Consider the following 20,754-nt stretch of genomic DNA (forward strand, 5'->3'; position numbering starts at 1 on the left):
CACCTTTCGATTACAATACGTTTGTCTGTTAAGACGCTTTCACTCTTATCTCTATTGATATTACTGAAGGTTGTTGAGCATTGGTAATGTTGATGAAGGTCGATGCCACGATAGGTCCTGATATCGATAATGCCGTCCATTAATCTGAATAATTTTGCGCTCGGTTTGCGATTCTGTCTGCTGTGGTGATTTCCAGGTACCGGTACGAAAGGCTTTGCCACAAATGGCCACATTTTTGGAGGCGCCGATATCAATCAATCGTAGGCCATTTTCGTTTGGCAGTGGTTGGGCGCTGAACTTTCCTATATTTGGTCTGAATTTCTCCTCCTGGCCAACGTAAGCGTTTTCATCTTCCTTTTGACGTTCGTGGCGTGGAAAACTGAGCCTTCTCGTCTCGAGAATGTGTGAAAGCGTGCATGTTGATGGGCTAAGATAATTGTAATAAAGAAAAGTGAACTGTTTCGATTCGAAAGATATTGCGTTTACTATGACTAATTATTTATCCAAAAATGTATCAAAATGAATGACTATTGAAACGCAAATGAGCAGCAGATATCCTGTGATCCAAATCAAAATTAAGGTTTAAACGAAAGTGTAAATTAATTGTTTCGGTTCAGAACGATAAACCTACCAAAATCAACACCTATTTCACTTCTGCTTCCGTTACCGTTGTGGGTTTTTCTCTTTTACGCAGAATTCTATAGTACAAGGTTGCCATATATGTTGCTTTTACACGGTTAGCAGTGCTTCACTGCTAGCAGTTTCGTTAATATTCCGCTTGTTCGTTTATATTCCGCAAACGGTCGCCATATTGAACTAATTAAACTTTTTTTTTGTTGTTGTTGTTATTTCATTTGTCTATTATATTTGTGTAGTGTTTTAAAATTTGTAGAAATATACTGGTACCTTCGTAGAGTGTGGTAGATTTTGTCTGACTTTTGATTTCATGTTCACGCTTTAGTTTTGAAAGTTTTGTTTCCACATTGCATTATTATACTTTTTTTTATTGTAGATAAACAGTTATCAAATTGATTTGGTTGGGTTTATATTTTGCCTTAACGTTCGTCCCCGGACAGGAAGGGCGTTTCCACATGGTGTATATTCGATGACCGTGGGTGATTGGAGATGTTATTTTTTTTTTCGAAAATCATAAAGAATCGCTATCGGCTATTAAATTCGATTCATAATGTTTATTTACAAAGTGAATGGATTTCCAAACATGACTACTAACTTTTTGTTATTTAATTTAGGTTTTTTTCAGGTGAGATTGCCTTCAAAATTCAGTTCTATACAATTACTTTAAAAATGTTGCGGAACGGCAATCAGTTCGTTATTATTTGTGGTTTTATGCTTGTTTCATATATATTTGTTCTACTAATTTACCCGAAAATAGACTTTAGTTGATTATAGCTTCAATTTGAACCATTGCCAAAGACATCGGAAAAGATTTTGAATGATATTGTTTGTTCATTAGTCCTGGTCATCATATTCGTTTTCTTTTTCAGATACATTTACAAATAAGGAAAAATGTAAAAGAATCGTAACGATTAGGGTTTTTGCATCGCAATTCAGAGATCACTTTTTTGATTTTTAAAGATATGCTATTTGAGACGAATTAGGACCTATTTAAAAATTCTTGCGTTTAGAATCATAACGACGTACCTGCAGTGATCAATTTCTCTCGATCGATTTTTTTTTTATTTTACGTGAAATCCAGTCGATTTCTGTTAGATTTCACAATGCATTACGATGACGGATGATGGAAACTTCCCAAATTTACAAAAAATAATAGTTGGAAACATTTGCCGTAGCTGCAAGTGAAATCGTTTACTAGAGAAATGCCGATATGACACTGAACGTGAGAATTGATTGTGTTATGGAAAGTAGATAAATCATCTCGAAGTTTTAAAGTAATGTAAACTATATGAATTCTCATAGCTGAAAAAGCATTATTTTTTTCTGAATGTAAGATCATATTGCAATACATTTTCAAATGTAATACGTTTCGTGTGGACTCATTTTATTACATTGAAATCCGATGTTGAAATTACTTCCGCTTGAATTATTATATCAAAATTTGAGTGAACTTTTATTGACTTAACATGTTAAGAAATAACAATGGTAGTCATATCCCACAATCAGCTAAATTTTGTTTATCTTAAATGAATTGATTTGCACTATGTTTAATGTAATCATATACGCGTTCGAGTAAATAGTGTGTTAAATATTGCCTCACGAATAATTACCCTATGTTAATGGTGAATTATTTAGAAAATGGGACAATCTAGCGTAAAACGACAGTATGCATGTTGCTTGTCGTATTAAAATTCAATTTATCTATTTTCAATAGGTGTCATTATGATTGTTGTGATGTTTCAATATTCTGTTCACTAAGTGAATGAATCGTATTTACTAATTTGTACTTCTTTGTTCTCATCAGGAGTCTTCGGGAGTGTCGACTTACGATGTGTAATTAACTTCATGTGCTTAATCGAGCGATCAACGTCGTTATTGTTATTTTATAGCACACTGAAATATATTGCGTCCTTACAACTGCTTATTTGAAATGGATAAAGGGGCAAATTACTTCGAACATATTTTCAAAAATGTGTCTCTTTCTTCCAAATTAGTTTACTAATAGGTACTTCCATATTTCAATGCAGAATACGATTACGTTACACATTGTAATGATCCGATTAAAATCAAGATGGATCTACTAGCTAAAATTAAATTTTCTATTCTTTTGCTAATTTTGAGATGTCATTAGCGGTGGCTTAGCATCCAGATTGAATTTAGGCCTTTTAATACATTTTGTCATCAGGCCTCATATAAACGATGACATGGAATAGCTTTACCGTGTATTGCACCACTCATTTTCTATATTCCTTCAAAAAGCTTAAGATCAGCGGAGATCACAAGTTGGTAATGTAGTTATTAGAAACTACAAACTTCTCAGGAGTTGCTGCAATTTTCAAAAGGGTGGATCGATTCCATAGTTTAGTAGTATACCTCTCGCACCGTGAATCTGGGATCGAATCTCATCCCCACAGACATGTTACAAAACTACTACAGTTCCCTTTCTATAATGTGATATTTAATGTACTGTGGTATGCAAGGAAAAGAATGAGAGCATCTTGACGGTCGAACGTGAGGTGATCGAAAGGTGGGAGCTGCACTTTAATGAGCATCTATATGATGTTGAGCGCGCAGGCAACAAGAGGCATGACAACGAAGGTAGCATTAGGCGATTTTGAATCGATGTTCCGAAAATCGATGTTTTCATTCCGATTAATCGATTTTTTTAATCGGCGTTTGGGGCATCTGAAATCGGGTTAATCGATTTTCTTTATACGATTTTTTTATTCAATTCAATATGTTAAACTTGACGAATCTTTCTTAACAGGCTGATCAAAAAGAAACCAAATTTTGAGTTATCCTAGTAGAACAGTAAATATCTTGCATTGAATTACAAAACCGACTTATTTAAAGATGTTAAAATCGAATGCACATGCAATGGTCTCATTTCAAAATGAATTTGAATTCGAATTCGATTCGAATCAATTCGATTAAATTGATGAATCGTTTCGGTAGTTCAAATGTGAATAGATTCCGAAACATCGATGTTATAGACAAATTTGCCCAACGCTTAACGAAGGAAATGTCTACCTCAGTTTAGCGAACAATGGAAGCCAGGATATCATACGACAGCCGTGCAATACGGTCTACAAAGTGTTACCCAAATAATCTTTCGTCATTCAACACCTGCAGTGAATAAAGTCGTGAGAAGCTATCAAGCCGGTTTCGTAGACCAGAATCGATACCAGAACTGTACAGACAAATTCTTCAAAAATGCTGATTATTATTGTAAGGTACACCGGGGTAAGTTGAAACGGGTGGAGCAAGGTGAAACGCAAAGTTTTGAATATGATGACAATAAAAGTTAAAGGGTGTCCACGATGAAATTGCCACACTATGAAATTGCTCTAACTTTTTAACCGTTGGGTAGAATTTAATGAAAACTTGGGTGGATTTAGTTCATAATGCATTATTTACATCCTGCAAGTTTTAAAGTCCTGTGATCAAAATTCGCGGAAATGGAGTCGAAAGAACAGCTCGTGCGTGATAAAATCTTGCGTATTCATCATGAGAACAAGGATCTCTCGCATCGTTCCATCGCTAAAACGTTGGGAATCGTGAATTCCACGGAGTCGCGAGTGATTAAGCGGTTCGAGAAACGATTGACCACCAATCGGAAGCCCAGAAGTGAAGGAAAAAGTATTCCGTACAACACCAAAAATCACAACCGCGTAGTTGGGGCCTTCAACCGAAACCCGAACGCCTCCGTTCGGGATGTGGCGAAGAACCTGCACCTAAGCCGAAGTTTTGCCCAGAAGGCCAAAACTAAGGCTGGGCTTCGAACGTTCAAGGTACTAATCTCGCATAATCTGGGATAACGCCCTAAAAGCCATTGGTAACTACGTGTGTAGCTCGTTGTTTCTGGGAAAATGAATGAATAAGCAACCAAACCAACACCACTGGCAGATCTAGAATGATCCTTTCTTCAGTATAACGTTGTTAAATAATGTGTAAATCCATTCAAATGCTCAGAAATACCGAGCTACACACGTGGTTACCAATGGCTTTTAGGGCGAGATCATAAGTTATGCGAGTAATGGTCCCTAATCGCGACGAGAAGCAGAACAAGTCCGCCAAAACCCGTGCCAAGAAGTTGTAACTCAACATGCTGACGAAAGTTGAATGCTGCATCATGGACGACGAAACATATGTGAAGGCCGAGGTTCCGGAGCATGTCCGCACTCAGAAGATATCCAAATTTGCGAAGAAATTCCTGGTTTGGCAAGCCATCTGCACGTGCGGGAAGCGTTTAGCAGTTATTTCTTTCCTAAAAGTTGGCATCAATTGTCAAATTTATGTTTCTGTAATTAAATTTCTCATCATATTAAAACATCACGATGAAATCATGCTATTTCATCTTACCCCAGCCGTTTCAACTTGCCCCGGTGTACCTTAATTATTGTAATGTTGATCGAATGAATGATCCGATCTGGCTGGAAAACGTTTGTACAAATGAGTTCACTCAGAGTGAAGCAAGTCAGTTGATGAAATCCTTGTAAAACCTAAGAATTTCCAGGTGAATAAAATTCTCTTGGTTGATTGGAACTTTCTAGAATGTAAAATTTCAAAACGTTCATTCAATATACATTTCTCCGGATGTGTGAACACATGCAGATGAACCACATACCTTTGCATGAGTTAAGAATCTCTGACTTTGGCTCGCAGTACCTTAAGTACCTTAGCTACAAAATTGACCCAATGGACATTCACTGATAGTTTTGCTCCTCTCAAATTTCCAGGAGACGATGGGATTTATCCTGCTCTGCTACAGACAACATTTGAGGTTATCAAACATGTTTTGAAATATGGACCAATGCACGAGTTCACTAATTTGACGTTTGGGCGGTGCCGAATTCACTAGTTTCCATGGTTACGTAAATAACACGGCACCGCTCAAACGTCAAATAATGAACTCGTGCATCGGTCCATGGACCAATGCACGCGTTCATTAGTTGACGTTTTAGCGGTGCCGTGTTATTAATGTTACCATGGAAACTAGTGAATTCGGCACCGCTCAAACGTCAGAATAGTGAACTCGTGCATCGGTCCATTGCTGCTTGCGTTTGACGTGCAAATCTTGTTCAAATGCGTTCCAAACGCGGTAACACAAACTAATCAAAGGATACCTAGCAACCGTGATCCATAACACCGCCAACCTAGCAAAGAAAAGCTATATTTGACTTTGCTTTCCTTATGAAAGATCTTACCGCATTTGGTGTTCCCGCATTTGATATTTGCATTTCAAATGCACACAGCAATAATACTTATTAGCAGTTTTATTACCGCATATTTTTTTAGATTCTGGCGTGTATTTCCCAAACTTTTTGGAGCTGCAGCCTCCTTTCAAGTTCTACAATCATCCCATTGACCCCTGAAAATTATTGGAAGTACACAAAGGCAATTCCAATTCCAGGATAGCTTATTGAGCACAAAGAAAACAAGCTAGTCCATTCCTCTGCAGACAGCTACTGACTGATAACTCAACTAGCAACTGCTGTTCCTTTTATTTCATCCAGGTATCTACAATTCATTTCCACTAAGCACAACATAACATACCTCTAAATACTAACACCGACGATTCCCGTATATTCTACCTACGGGTGCGACACTACAATCTCAACAAAAATAAAGGTTATTGAAATCAAAATTTATGGTAACAAAGGATATGCCTTTTTTAAATCTGATGATTTGATGCAGCTCAAAATAAGGTTCAAACTACATTGACTCTAATTATTACATCATTGAAAACGATTTTTATTAGGTCCACCCCAGCACATTAAAAATCATCTCATAATGGATTGGCCAATGATCTTATCATGCATGTAAAAATATGCATGAAGAACATGTTCAGAAGTTTAGTAAAACCTGCGAAAAATCACGTTTGAATCAACAGATGTCCTTGATAGGGACATGCAAATATCACGTCCGGAATCCTGGAATCCAGGTTATAAATCTGCTATTAATTTTCGTAGAAATTCACTATTAAGCATTTTCCAAGGAACATCCCACGAGGAGGGGCCCAAATAGCCGTAGCGGTAAACGCGCGGCTATTCAGCAAGACCAAGCGGAGAATCGTGGGTACGAATCCCAGCGGTCGAGGATCTTTTCGTAAAGGAAATTTTCTCGACTTCCCAGGGCATACAGTATCATCGTACCTGCCACACGATATACACATGCAAAAATAATCAATTGGCAGCTGAAAGCTCTCAGTTAATAACTGTGGAAGTGCTCATAAGAACACTAAGCTGAGAATCAGGCTCTGTCCCAGTTGGGACGTAACGCCAGAAAGAAGAAGAAGAAGAATACCACGAGGATCTTTCCTAAATTGAACAAAAGTCGTGCAGGTGAAGGTCTTGTAAAGAATCCTATTATTCCGTCAGCAATCCGTCACAAATTTTTCCAGGAATCCATGTTGGTTTTGATTTCAAAGTTTCTATAAGCTTGCCTAATAAATTTGACGTATCACCCTAAATTGTTTTATTTTTTACTAGGCAATTGCCAATAAAATATTGTTTAACATTCATGTAGCTGTTTAGTGAGACATTCATCATGTAGTAAGAAATAAAAGTTTTCAGTATAGACACAATCAACCTCTTATTGATAGACGTACATTGAGCATATTTGAACCAGAGTGGATTTAAATAAGAGTGGCGTCAATGTCAAAATTGGAACAGCGACGAACTGTCATTTCCATACAATTCCGCGTTCCAATCGAGCAGGAGACAAGTCAAAACTGGAACAAGACGTCACTCTTGTTTACAGGCACTCTAATTTGAACGTATTTGAAAATTTTTAACTCAACTCAAACAAACAAAAATTTGAAAATGTATTCGTGCCCCCCCTGGGAGGTTGTCTTTGTTGTCACAGCCCCCTAGATGTCCGCGGGCCACCGGTTCGGAAACCCTGCTGTAAAGTTTATCCCGAAAGGAAGACGTCTTTCGATGCCGTATTGAAATTTGCATAATTTTGGGCACAAAACCGACCGACATCGCGTAAAGCTCAAGCAATCAGGAAATTTAGTATTTGCAGATGTGCCCTTTACTTTAGTTGAATCTCGTAGTAAATACGCTGTTGGGACAACTTCCAGTTTTCCAGTGGATGGATTTTCCGACGAATTCTCCAGCCGACGAAGTTTACAAGCTTGTGCATTGTTAGAGCGGTTCAATATTTAAAAATCCAATCTTTCATATCTTCTTTACCATCTTTATTATAAAAATTGTGTTATGTGAAAATTTCAGCTTTTTCGGTGGTTTACGGACCTCTGCACGGGTTCATTATTTGACGTTTGAGCGATGCCGTGTTATTTATGTGACCATGGAAACCAGTGAATTCAGCACCGCTCAAATGCCAAATTAGTGAACTCGTGCATCGGTCCGTGGATCAATGCACAAGTTCACTAATTTGACGTTTGAGAGGGGCCGAATTCACTCGTTCCCATCATCACGTAAATAACACGGCATCGCTCACACGTCAACGGATAAACCCGTGCATAGGTCCATATATACCTTACAGACCACGGAACAAATATGCGTAGGACGGCAGTGTAATGTAAGTACAATATTATTATCACATAGTTTTCATTCATTCATTCATCAAACCATAATAAAGAAATACACTGAGGCAACAAACTTAATAATTTCTTAAGGAATAATTAAGATCTGGCGCCACAACGATTATTGTTGAAATTCTTAAGTTTTACTAATGATTTTGGTGAAGAATTTCATTACTAAATTTCATAAGTCAACCAATGAAAATCTGTAACCAATTCAATGAAAATTGCAGAATTAAATTTATCAATTATTAATAATGTTTGCCTTCCATTTTAGGCGTGCTCAAAAATTGACATGTTTTGATAACATGAGACCTACTTTCGATTAACTTGTACCCAACATCGAGAGCGGGGCACTTCCTCTAGCGATTGCTAGAAAAACTATTTCGAGTGATGGCTTTTAAATAATTCAAAGCTCTCACTTTATGAAACTTATGATCCCATATTCGAAATAGTTAAGCGTTCAATGAAACCATAATTTGGCTGGTTCATAAGCCATGATTTATGGAAAACCTACGTATTTTTGCCTCGGTGTATGCGTAAAGGGCCCATTCATATATTTCATAACGCTGAAGGGGGTGAGTTGGTGTCTTCAAGATGTTACAGGTCATACACAATTCTGAAAATATTCTTACAAAATGCGGTATGAGAGGGTAGGTGGGTGTCACAAACGACCATTTTTGGCGTTATGAAATTCCTGAATTTCAGGGCTGCCTAATATACGTATCCGGCTCGCGACTTAATTTTGTGCTGCCCGCCAAGAGTTTGAAGATTCGTCGTGTCTGGCCCGTGATTTCCTGTTTTATTTAATTTGTAAATTGTAAATGTTTAGTATTTGGAAACTTGCAATCAGAAGACACAGTGTGTTTGTTTGACAAATTGAGACATGAATTTGCGAAAAAATATAATGTTTAGTAGGGAAAGTGTACCAGTTATGTTTATAGTGGTTCCCTATTTGAACATATGTAAAATTTCGATAACCTTCGCATTTGTAATCTTTTTAAATGTTTTAACATCAAGATATAACCTGTATCTTACTGCCAAAACGCACAAAACCTTTCGAAATGTAGAAACAATCAAATTATCACGTATGGCGAACCACTATGGCCATAACTGGTACACCTACCCTAGTTAGTTTATAAGTACTTTTTCTGAATTTGAACAACCTTCTTCAGATTCTTCAGTTCTTCAGATTAATCTAGCTGTAAAACAGCCGCTTTGAAGTCCGTGGTGCGAAACCCCATTTTCCACTACTTGGTAGAAAAAAAACTGAATTTTAATCAAGTTGTGTCATATAAAATCTAATTCAAATACAGGCAGGACTCCACCAAAATTTTGGGCATTGATTTCGCACAATTCTGGAAAGGTTTATAGGAACATTTTTCACAAAATCTTGGACAGAATTTTCAAAGAATCATTGACATGAATTGACAAACCAGAACACTAAATCTGAAACACAAAATCCATGACAGGACATTCACACAATCCTAGATGGGATTCTTAAAGAATTCTAAACAGTTTTCATATAAAATGCTAGACAATCATTTTCCGAATGCTTCGTGAAAGCCCAAGCAAACGAGTTCGCTCTCTTGTGTCTCGGTGTTTTTTTTTCTGTTAGGTTAGCCCGTGGTTTGTCTCGGTGTGCGTGTTTGATGGGAATCCGGATAGTGAATCTCAATGTGCAGCTCATTTAGAGTCGAACGACGGATTTCTGAGGTGTTCCGCAGGAGAAATTCGGTGAGTTTGTTCCGGTATTCAGTTAATATACACATGCTTGCCAGAACGTCTACCAAATGTATTATATGGCCTTACTCTTCTCATTAACACTCCACAATATCCCGTTACATCTATGAGAGGTCGTAGAGTTCTCTGCATCTTTCTCATGTAGGCGTTCAATTAACCATTCCTTCCCGCTACCTAGCATTTGCAAGGACGTGGCCAGGACAGCTCTCGCCTGTTGGAGGATGCGTCAATCTTGTCCAAGAGCCAGATACTAGTCTCAAATCACTGGCTGTGGTAACGGACGGGAAGGAGGCAACCCTCATACAAGGGTCTGATATGACTGTAACACCTACGAACTTGTGCAAAGTGCTTAACGCTAATAGCAACGCGATGAGCCTTCTTCTTCTTGGCATTATGTCCCCACTGGGACAGAGCCTGCTTCTCAGATTAGTGTTCTTATGAGCACTTCCACAGTTATTAACTGAGAGCTTTCTATGCCAACATTGGCATTTTCGCATTCGTATATCGTGTAGCAGGTACGATTATACTCTATGCCCAAGGCAGTCAAAGAAATTTCCATTACGAAAAGATCCTGTACCGACCGGGAATTGAACCCAGACACCTTCAGCATGGCTTTGCTTTGTAGCTGCGGACTCTAACCACTCGGCTAAGGAAGGCCCCAACGCGATGAGCCTGTAGGTTTCAATTGGGTCCTAAAGTTTTTAATGATTTCTTGTTTTTATTCAATAATACGAAAGAGTATGTTCTTGCAACTACTTAAGCATTGTTTCCAGTTCAAATAACGGCTATAAAATAATTTAATTTTAAAAATGGTTCCAAATATGAACCTTGACACTTTTGACATGTTTGACGCTCACTTTGTCGACAAAAATGCCATAGGGGTTTTAGTTCCTATCTGTAACAAAATCTCAAAAATCGTAAAAAATGATTTTGGCCTTGGGACCCTATTTCTTGAATGCGGAGCTTATATTTTTGCAACCCGGGAGCATCATGACAGCTGCAGTACAACGTCAATGTACCGAAAAATTTTGGTCCGTGGTACTGTCAAACTCAATGAAATCGTGGAGTGTGCTCAAAATAGGGTGTAAACTTTATGCTGATGGACATAAAAAAAAGTTTTACAATTTATGTTTGGCATTTGGAATATCATTATAAACGAGTGATCACCAAATTACGATTCTCTGAAAGGATTTGTACGGCCATCGGGAAGATTTTGTATGGCCCACGAACGAGTTTTGGATAGTGGTGTGATGTGATCCGCATGCTGTAAAGTTGCTTATAATAACCGATCCTATATTACGAAATTATTTTTTGACCACTTTGCAATTCAAGCCAAGACTAGTTTGTTAGGGATCATTCAAATATTACGTAACACAACAGGGGGAGGGAAGGGGTCTTTTGTAGTGTAACGTGTAACCACAGACAAACAGACGTAACACTTAGAACAAATCTCGATCAAAATCATAGTCACGCGGACATGTACGCCCAATGCTGAAATCAGCGTGTTTGGCCGACGGGCCAAAAGTTGGCGGTAGTCTGTAAACGTCAAACACGAACAAAAACGAAGCAAGCGCTGCGGGTGGCGGATTGGCCACCTAACATATTTTTGAATCGACCGTTAAAAAGGTGGTCGATGGACAATGATGAGAGTGTGACGTCTGTTTGTCTGTGGTGTAACGGTCCATACAATAAATTGCTAGAGGAATTCGCGATTAGGGCCTATCTGACAAATCAATAACAATGAGAAAATAATCAATGAAATTCTCATGTGCAATTTTAAATCCCAATTGGAGAAAATATACTCAAACTTTAACCTTTTCACGTTAAAACATATTTCATAAACCTAGTTTTAAAATCCTCATCAATACCACACACATCTCCTACAATTCCCCTAGCTATTTCGTACTCAAAAAATCTTTAAAGGTTTCGCTTAAAACGTACTCGAGAATGCCAGTATCGCCCAATGTTATGAGCCTGTAATCGATATTATTTTCAGTGTCGCCTACTACTTTTGCGCCGTGTTTACATTCTGGTTTCAATTAAGCCCGCCATGTACGCCTTGTTTATTTTTTGTTTGCAGTGTCGCCGTTTACTCTCGCCGTGTTTTGATTTCGATTTCAGATGCGCCCATCACTTTGATAAACAAAAACACAGGCGTAATCAATTAAGTGTGTGGTTTGGCATGAGGTGAAGTTTCGTCTTCTACAAATTTGCGTTTTTTGAATAGTTAAATTATCGATAGGGGAAAAGTTCAAGTGCAGTGAATAGACAATCGAGCTACAATTTCAACGCTATATTTTCTTAAATTGTGTACATTTTGTCAGTTTCGCCTGATTCGCGAATCTTTCTAGATTGAAATCTTCCATACAAAATCTGTTACTCCAGGAAGGGAGGGAATTTAAATTGGCAAATTTCTTCGTTAAGTAATATTTGAATCATCCCTTAGATATTTACGAGGATTATTAATTTATGGAAAATTTACTGTAGTTATCCAGCTTTTTACGAGCGCTAATGGCTGCCGCCAACAGGCTTGCTTTCTGGTAGGGATTGGTCGATTTGACGTTTGGCTTGGGTCCGATCAATATGGACTGATGCACGAGTTCACTAATTTGACGTTTGAGCGGTGCCGAATTCACTAGTTGCCATGGTCACGTAAATAACACGGCACCGCTCAAACGTCAAATAGTGAACTCGTGCATCGGTCCATAAAACGACTCAAGCCAAACGTCAAACTATCTCGGGGATGGGATTCGATACCAGGTCCTCGGCGTGAGAGGCGTGTGTTCTAACCACTACACCAGGTCCGTCCCCGAACAGATAAACTTATTGGATGAACTATCCAGCTTTATACGAGCGCTAATATCACCAAAAAAAATTAGCCCACTTTTATAAAAAAAGGGATCCAGTGATCTGACGTTTGACATGGGTCGCTTGGTATGGACTTATCCACCGGTGCACCAAATTTACTCAGTGCGTGAATTTTAACACTTGACCGAAACACGTGGGGAGCATTGAGCTTTTGCCGAGCGGTGTCACGAAGACATGCGCAAATTTGCTAGTGGAAAATACCGTTTTGATTCATATTACGGACAGCTTCAAATTCCGGACACTCTACTTTGTATGGGAAACATTTCACACGAAATGTTTCAATTTTTGCCGTTCAAAAGTTCACAATTTCGAGGCTCGTTTTAGTAAGCTTTTACCATAAATAACTTTGAAAATTTATAATGCCCAACTACCTTAGATGTCTCTTTAGTGATTTGACGATATCAATTGATGATTTGACTGTTCCATTAATGATTATCATGAGCTGTCCGGAATTCGAATCAAAGTGTCCGGAATATGAGGCAAAAGTAAGGAAGTGTCCGAAATAAGAATCATGACAAGGCCACACATTTTGATTTATTTAAAATTATTCAAGTTGCGAAAGCGTATTCTCTACCCGCCATTCGAAAGTTAAGGGCTTCCGACGCTCGATAACGCTAAGAAATCATACAAAATGATTAATTTTGTATGCTCTATGCTGGGTTATACTTCACTGAGGCCTTAAGTGTCCGTAATATGAATCAAAACGGTACTGCTGTTTGATTTTGCTGGGAACAGCTGATCTTTGTTTATATATTCCACCAGCAATTTTTAGGTAGTGTTGGTGACATGTAACATTTTTTTGATCTAAATATGTTTACATAAAATGACATCCGCACCAACACGAATGTTCACCGGATGAACAATGCGTGGATGAATGTGCAACGAAATCGTTTATTTTTCTTTATACATACATTTTTCTGTATGCAGTAAAGGTTTTCCTCTCGCTGTAAGTTGTAGCGTGACGTCATCGTACATTAGTTCATAGGCTTATTTGATTGAAATTTAGACCTCTGGTGGTGAGTATGAGAAAAAGAGTTCAAAGCCGTATAGAAAAAAAATCTGCAAATAAAAAAAATATCACTTTTTGACTTGATTCGATCTTAATTGAAACCCGTTCAAATAAAAAGACAAGGACACCGACTTCAGCTGCACAAACTGTAACTTAACACTAGACAACGGACAAGCATGCTCCAGTGGCACAGCCGAGAAACATTCCTGACGGAAAGTTTCAATGGCTGAAGCGGGAATCGAACTCATACCCCATGACACGATGCGCTTAAATGCCTGACAACACTAACCGCACGGCCACGAGGCCCACGATATTTCTTTTGAGAGCAGAAAAGCGATCCACAAAATCAGTTAGGCTGTATTGTGAGTAATTTATCATGGATTACTTTCCCGCAAAAAAAAGCACTAACAGGTCGTTTAATCTTTTCATCGAACGAATTGGTGCGCTCTTAAGTTCATTTGGTGCTTAAACTTGATGATTTTATTAAATTTATTTCCATTGGCAGACGAAAATATCCGATTCGCCCTTATTTCATTTCATGCCATTCGTTGTTTTGCATCCGTCAACAACGAAACAAAATTCCGATCTGCCGTAGTGGAAAATCGTGCCGGCAGCGGTGGATGGCCCCATTGTTTACATTGCAAGTAGGTACGTGAAAATTGCGTTATCTGTCACTGCGCGGGGGGGTTGTATTTTTGTGCTTATGCAGCTACCTATCTTGCTAGAAAACGGTCATTAAAATATCGCAAATGTCCCTGTTGGGCATTTAAATATTTGTAAAGTTAATGGAAAATGCCTGCTTTATCAGCTCAAAGACAGCTCGAAGTTCGTATTCGTCTAAGTAAGACCCCAAAGTTTCGAAAATCTTTTTATTTATTTATTTTTTTTTTTCAATAAAATAGAACCAAGGGCTTAAAAGTTGCATCAAAATCTTTTTAATTTTATCGCTTCGCATTCAGTTTATTGATAACATTATCGTTCTGCATCATCAGCTTCTTCTTTATGTTTTATAGGCATTGAGTGAAGTATTTTCGTACTGTCGAAAACTCCGAAATCACAGAAATTTTCTCCAATGCAATCTATTTTTCATGTTTTCCTCATTGAAAGTTGCACCAAATCCCATCTTTTAAAATCAAGTAAATTAATGGATTAATCATTTCAATAAATCCAGAAACGTTTTGACCAAAATGGAAAGAATTTTAGAGTAATCTTCTTTGTTAAGGGAATTTTTTTTTAGTTAGAATATGTCTCAAATATCTTGCGGCCCACGCTTTGTTTGGAGAGCTTAGCTGCAGATCACTGGGTTAAAAATATTATTGGAAAATCTGAAAACATTACATTTTTTTCAATATGCTTAAATTAAAACCGATCAGAGATTCATTTACCGTTTGGATTCATAATACAGACAGCTTCAAAATCCGGACACTCTACTTTGTATGGAAAACATTTCACACGAAATGTTTCAATTTTTGCCGTTCAAAAGTTGCCACTTTTAAAACTTGTTTTATTATGCATTTTCCTAAGATATCTCTGCTAATTTATAATGCCCAACTTGTTCAGACGTCTCTATAGTGGTTTGACGATTTTAATTGATGATTTGACTTTTCTGTTTATGATTTTCTTGAGCTGTCCGGAATTCGAATCACAGTGTCCGGAATATGAGGCAAAAGTAAGGAAGTGTCCGGAATAAGAATCATGAAAAGTTCATACATTTCTATTTATTTAAAATCTGGAGGCGAATGACATTGAAGTTAAAACCTCCTTAATAAATAATAATAATTTATTTAAAATTATTATTACGGGATCAAAATCTTTAACCATCATTTGAAAGATAAATGATTTGACGTTTTAATAACGTGAAAAAATCATACAGATTGATTCTTTTTATATGATTTCTTACTATTTATACTTCACTGAGCCCTTAAGTGTCCGTAATATGAATCAAAACGGTACATCTCTCTGTTTTTTGCTCCTCAATTCCTGTCGGATTTTTTTGGGCTTATTCTACGAGTCGCGTGATGTGAGAATGTCGGTGTCGTATAGCGAGGTGACAATTCTCAACTGGAGTGAATTGACTCGCCGTGTGAATCAAATGGAGAGTAACTTCACTCGAGTCGAGTATTGTCACCTCACCCCACTCGTAGAATAGACCCATCTTTGAAAGAATTCTTCGAAAAACATTTCAATTCTTGGAGAAATTTTCGAGTTGTTTTTGGAACAATTGCCTCAGGACTTTGTTCTAGAGATTTCTTGGAGGAACTTTATGAAATTCTTAAACTATCCGATACACATGCCTAAATAAGGAACTCAGAATAATCTCGGGACTCTAACTAACCGATCAATGTAAATCTTTAGACCTTTTTCAATATGGAATAGTCCAAGCCCTTACTTCTACAGCAAAGAAGTTGAACTGAGTCTTTTCGTCAAATGAAAGTGAAACAGGAGGGAAGATGTCCTTCATAGTGATACGTTTAATACAAACATTATAAAAAGAGAGCAGACTGTGAAAAATTATCGTTTTCGACCATCTTTTCCGCTCGTAAACTTTCATCAATTTCTAAATTATTCAACTATAGTCGCAAGACATCCTGAATCACCCAAATTATAAATGTAACAGTGAATACGCATTTCCGAAACCGTCGATGGCAATAGTTGAAGTCCAAGCTGTTTTCCCAGTTTGAAAAGTCAGTTAAAGCTTCCATTTAGTGTTTGTGTGTGATTTCTCAACTTTTTCGCAAGCCTCGATAGAACAGAAGAGAACGGTAGTGTTGTAACAACGAGAGTGAGTTCAATATAGGTCACAGTGATGAGATGAGCCGAGGCTCAGTACGACGATGATGAGAGAACTGAGGCGGATGGGATGTGAACAAATTTAAGGGAAATAAAGAAAACTAAGCGCCTTTTAATAGTACGATAAAATTGCATTCCGTTTTTATTAGATCAAAAAACATGAAATAAAGATCACAAAACAAGTAGCAGTGTGTTGATTGATGCATTTTGCTTGACTTTGTTTTTTCTTTTCCGATGCGCTGAACTTAAAGAACGTAGGAGTTGTACACCGAAAAGAAAAAGTTCTAAGGAGATGAATTTTGCGGTTTTCGTTTCTCTAAAAAGTAGGAGGATAAATAAATAAATAATTTTTTGCTTTAATATCATAACCGTGGCCTGATTGAAACACTAAAATACAGACTTGAACGTGTGTGTGTTTGTGAACGTGTATGCGGTTTGTTCGCCGTTTAAGGACTCGGTTCTGGGTTCTGTGTTTGGTTGTTCCTTCTCTATTTTTTGAAAAGAGAACCCGATGGCTAGTTTTTTTTTGTGGATCCCTTTCTGTTTTCTGGTACGTTCCTACAGTTTTACTTAGCCTCCTCTACGTGGAAGCGGATCGACAGAGATGTTACGCTTTAGTTTTGCTTGTAGTGTGTTGCTGTGTGTTGTTTTTAGATTGTAGTAGTCGTTACTTAGAGACAGTTTTTTTTATTCAAAATAAGGAGTACGTAGTTCGATTTTTTAAACCAAACATATTTTAAAAGGTGAACACTTTTTTGAAAAGCGATTACGTTACTTTTTTTGCTTTTTTATTCTCTCTCTCTCTTTCTTCTTGTTTATTACTTAAACGTTTGCGTGTAAATGAGTTTCGTTTCTAAACATAGTAAGAGGCATTTTGAATGCCTGGTTTGTCGTGGCAAATTTATTAAGGAAACAAAAAAACTATTTAAACAATGTACAGTGATGGTTCTTCTGCCAAAAAATGGCAGAAAATGATGCGTTTTTATGGATAAGTTATGTAGAAAAAAAAACTAATAAAAAACGATAGTGTGTACTTGGTATCGTAGAAATTACATGAGTGTAGATGAGAGGTGAGTTTGACTGACCACTAAGAGTAAAGAACTAAAAAAAACGTTGTTTGAAAGAACACAAAACTTGTTTTATCTTTTCTTTTTACACAGCTGACTATTTACACTAGAGTAAGGGCGTTGCGCTACTAGTAGAACGTTCGATTTTGTTTTAAAATAAACTTAATCTTTATACAAGACACTACGCAAGACTTTGAAAACCACTTAGTGGTTGAGAATAATATTTTTGAGTACTTCTTAATCGGTTCTTCTACCCCTATAATTTCTTGCAAGTGTTATTTTTTTTCGTTTTCGACTTTGTGTTAATTTGTTCTTCGCTTTGCTTGTTTCGACTTGACTAAGGTTTTTTGTTTGTTTGTAACACATTAGTCTTTTACTTTCAGCTCTTTTTTGTTTGTTTATGCTTATGTATGAAATGGTTACCTTTTGTTTTCAACGAACAACTACGTTAAATTATGAATGTAAATCGATTTTTGTTTCATGCGAACAAGAATTTGTAAACTTCTTCTTACACTTGTTTGTTTTGCGTTTGCTCTTCAAATTTGTATCAGTTTTGTTTGCTTTGCTTTGTAATTTCTTTGCAGTTGGCTTACGGTATGGCCTTACAATCTAAGCTTATAAAGGTTTGTTGTTTTCGCCTAAAAATAAACAAACAGAAATTATTTGGTGGGAAAAATATCGACAATGAAGCTTAAAAATTTCTACTTTACAATGCACGAGTGCGATCACCCACCGCCGTGGGTGATCAGTACTTAAAAAGAAAAGGTGTTTGAGTACGGATCGAACTGGTTTGGATGCGTTTCCCCGAGACCGTCAGTGCGCCCTGAAGTCTCGTAACATCAACCTGCGTGTTTTGGGGAGACGGAACACTGCGCACAATCTGACGATTAAAACAAAACGCAAGAGAGCTTATCCGCGCTCTCAATCTCTGTACGTATTGGCCCTTTTTATCAAAGGTAGATGATGAACTATCAGTTATTAGCACTTTTGATGACCTCGTGGCTCACGTTGTTGGCGGATTTGATACTGCCGCCACTGGAACCGTTTTCTAGCACCGGGGGCACTGAGCTTGTGGAGCCGTTGGATGCCGTCGAAGCCGTTGACGCTGGCCTGGATGGTGGTCGTGGCGAGGGCGATGCTATCACTCCGCAGACCACACCGTTGGCCAGCAGCGGAGAATCGATCGGTTGTTGTTGCTGTGGGGATTTGTCATCATCTTCGTCCTCGTCTTCGTCGTGTATGGATGGATCTAGCTTCATGCTGGTGGCACTAATTGACAGACTGGCGACTGGAATTGTCGATGGAGGTGCTACTGGCGGGGGAGGAGGTGGTGGTGATTGTAGCGTATGCAACACTGAATCGTCAGGACTTCGGCGCAGGCATTTCTTCAGCGGTTTCATGATGACGTCGGATTTCTGCGGAAAACTGTTCCTTCGTTCGATCTTCTCGATCACGATTTGGCTGTTGCTGCCGTTGGAAGCTAACGAGAGAGGTGAGGGTGGTGTCGATGAAGGGGCGGAGCCACTGGCCACACCAGCATTCGCACTGGCAGCAATGGCCAGGTCCTGCTGGTGGTGCTGGTGCTGCAAGGAGTTGGACTCCGAGGTGGCCATTTTGATGAGAGATCGGTTCAGCTGTTGCTGAAGATGGTGCACTTGCAGTTGCAAACTTTCCTTTTCGCGATGGAGCCCCGCTATTAAATCGTCCTTTTGCTTGTTATCCTGTAGTAACCGATTCCGGATTTGTGCCGTTTCTTGGATGAGTAGTTTGAAAATGCTCATGAGCTGTTCTCGAGTTTCATGGGCGACGTCTTTCATTACATCGCCGAGGATTTCGAGAGGGGCCATCGAGATATTGCTGCTGTCTGGTTCGCCAGCTAAGCTGTCGTCGTCGGTATCGGTGGACAGCTCAAACTCTGGGTTTCCCACGATAGGTGCACCCCCCGGTGGCCCAATTGAGATTCCACCATTTTTCAGTATAACTGCAGGTGCTGGATGAGATCGATGGTGAAGCATTTCTTCGTTGAGGGTGGGCGTCCTTCGGGGCGATGGAGGTCTTATCTGCTCTTTGACCAGTAGCTTTGGTTTTTCTGAGATGCAACCGTTCATGATGGTCATGTTGACCGCAGGAGGTACAGGTGAGGTGGATGAAGTGATTTCGTTGGAGCCGGAGTGATGCATATCCGCTCCGGGACTATATGGCAATGGAACGGTTTTGATCGGGACTCCTCCGAGCAGGGGAGTCCCTACCAATGGCAATGGAGGGGGCGACCTTGGCGAAGAAGGTACCCGGAGTCCGGGAGACATCTCCATCGGGGGCGTCGAGGGTCGTTCTTTTTTGATCTTTATCACGGACGGGGGTATCACTTCTGCCGGCGGTGTCGGTGGACTCTCCTGTTTGATTTGTACATCACATTTTATTACCGATCGTTCTTTTTCCCGCTCCCGCTCCCTTTCCCGTTCGCGCTCTTTGCAAAGTATCGTCTTGCGGGGAGCCAGGGCCACATTGGGCTGCAAACTCAGATCGAACTTGTCGCTCTCCGATAACCGAACGACACTTTCCGGATTCTGCAGTTCCGGAGGCTCCTGACTAAGCGCCAGGTGTCCTCCGGGGGAACCCGTTGCACCGATCGCACCATTACCCCCCGTTCATCATCCCGTTGCCGTTGAATCCCCCATCGCTAGCATATACTGCTGGTGTGCGGCGTACAGTTGTGCTCTCTGCCACGGCCGAAATGCCGAATTGAGCTGCCGGGCGCTGTGGAACAGGCTGGCCTCGTTGATTAGCTTTGGTTTCTTGAGTGGAATGTCACTGAGCGGTTCGGTCTTGATCGTCGCCATCAGCGGGTTGGTCTCGTCGATGCCCTGGAATTAGAAGAATGGGAATAAATTAGTTTTATGTTGCTAAACGATATGAATGGTGACATAAATTGGCGTATGTTGAAGTAGAAGAAATGAAAATTGCTTCCAAAATATACAAGATTAAAACTTGGTTTACAAAGCTTCTGAATGTAGGTTTCAGGTGGTTCTATATCGAGAACTTGGTCCTATGATCTCAAGCGTGCATTTTCTCTATGTTTGGAAGATTATCTT

General features: G+C 38.9%; 2 protein-coding genes across 7 annotated transcripts in view; both read right to left on the minus strand.

The window, feature by feature from the left end:
• Window positions 1-17,227: 17,227 nt before the first annotated feature.
• The window catches only part of LOC5572648 (ski oncogene), a 501,541-nt gene continuing 498,014 nt past the window's right edge, over window positions 17,228-20,754 (minus strand). For 4 of the 6 annotated variants that reach the window (XM_021845122.1, XM_021845120.1, XM_021845119.1 and 1 more), the window contains exon 4: window positions 17,228-20,526. In XM_021845122.1, the coding sequence (XP_021700814.1) occupies window positions 20,314-20,526 (213 nt within the window). In that variant the 3' untranslated portion in view covers window positions 17,228-20,313. The remainder of the gene's footprint in view (window positions 20,527-20,754) is intronic. The other 2 variants (XM_021845123.1, XM_021845124.1) reach the window with 1 other exon arrangement.
• Window positions 18,634-20,314, minus strand: LOC110674014. The gene is made up of 2 exons (XM_021839571.1): window positions 20,304-20,314; window positions 18,634-20,251 (listed from the first exon to the last, which is right to left on the minus strand). Exons 1-2 carry the CDS (start codon window positions 20,312-20,314, stop codon window positions 18,634-18,636), a joined length of 1,629 nt encoding a protein of 542 aa, XP_021695263.1.

Source organism: Aedes aegypti, chromosome 2 (assembly GCF_002204515.2).
Source record: "Aedes aegypti strain LVP_AGWG chromosome 2, AaegL5.0 Primary Assembly, whole genome shotgun sequence".
In the NCBI taxonomy this organism is placed as follows: domain Eukaryota; kingdom Metazoa; phylum Arthropoda; class Insecta; order Diptera; family Culicidae; genus Aedes; species Aedes aegypti.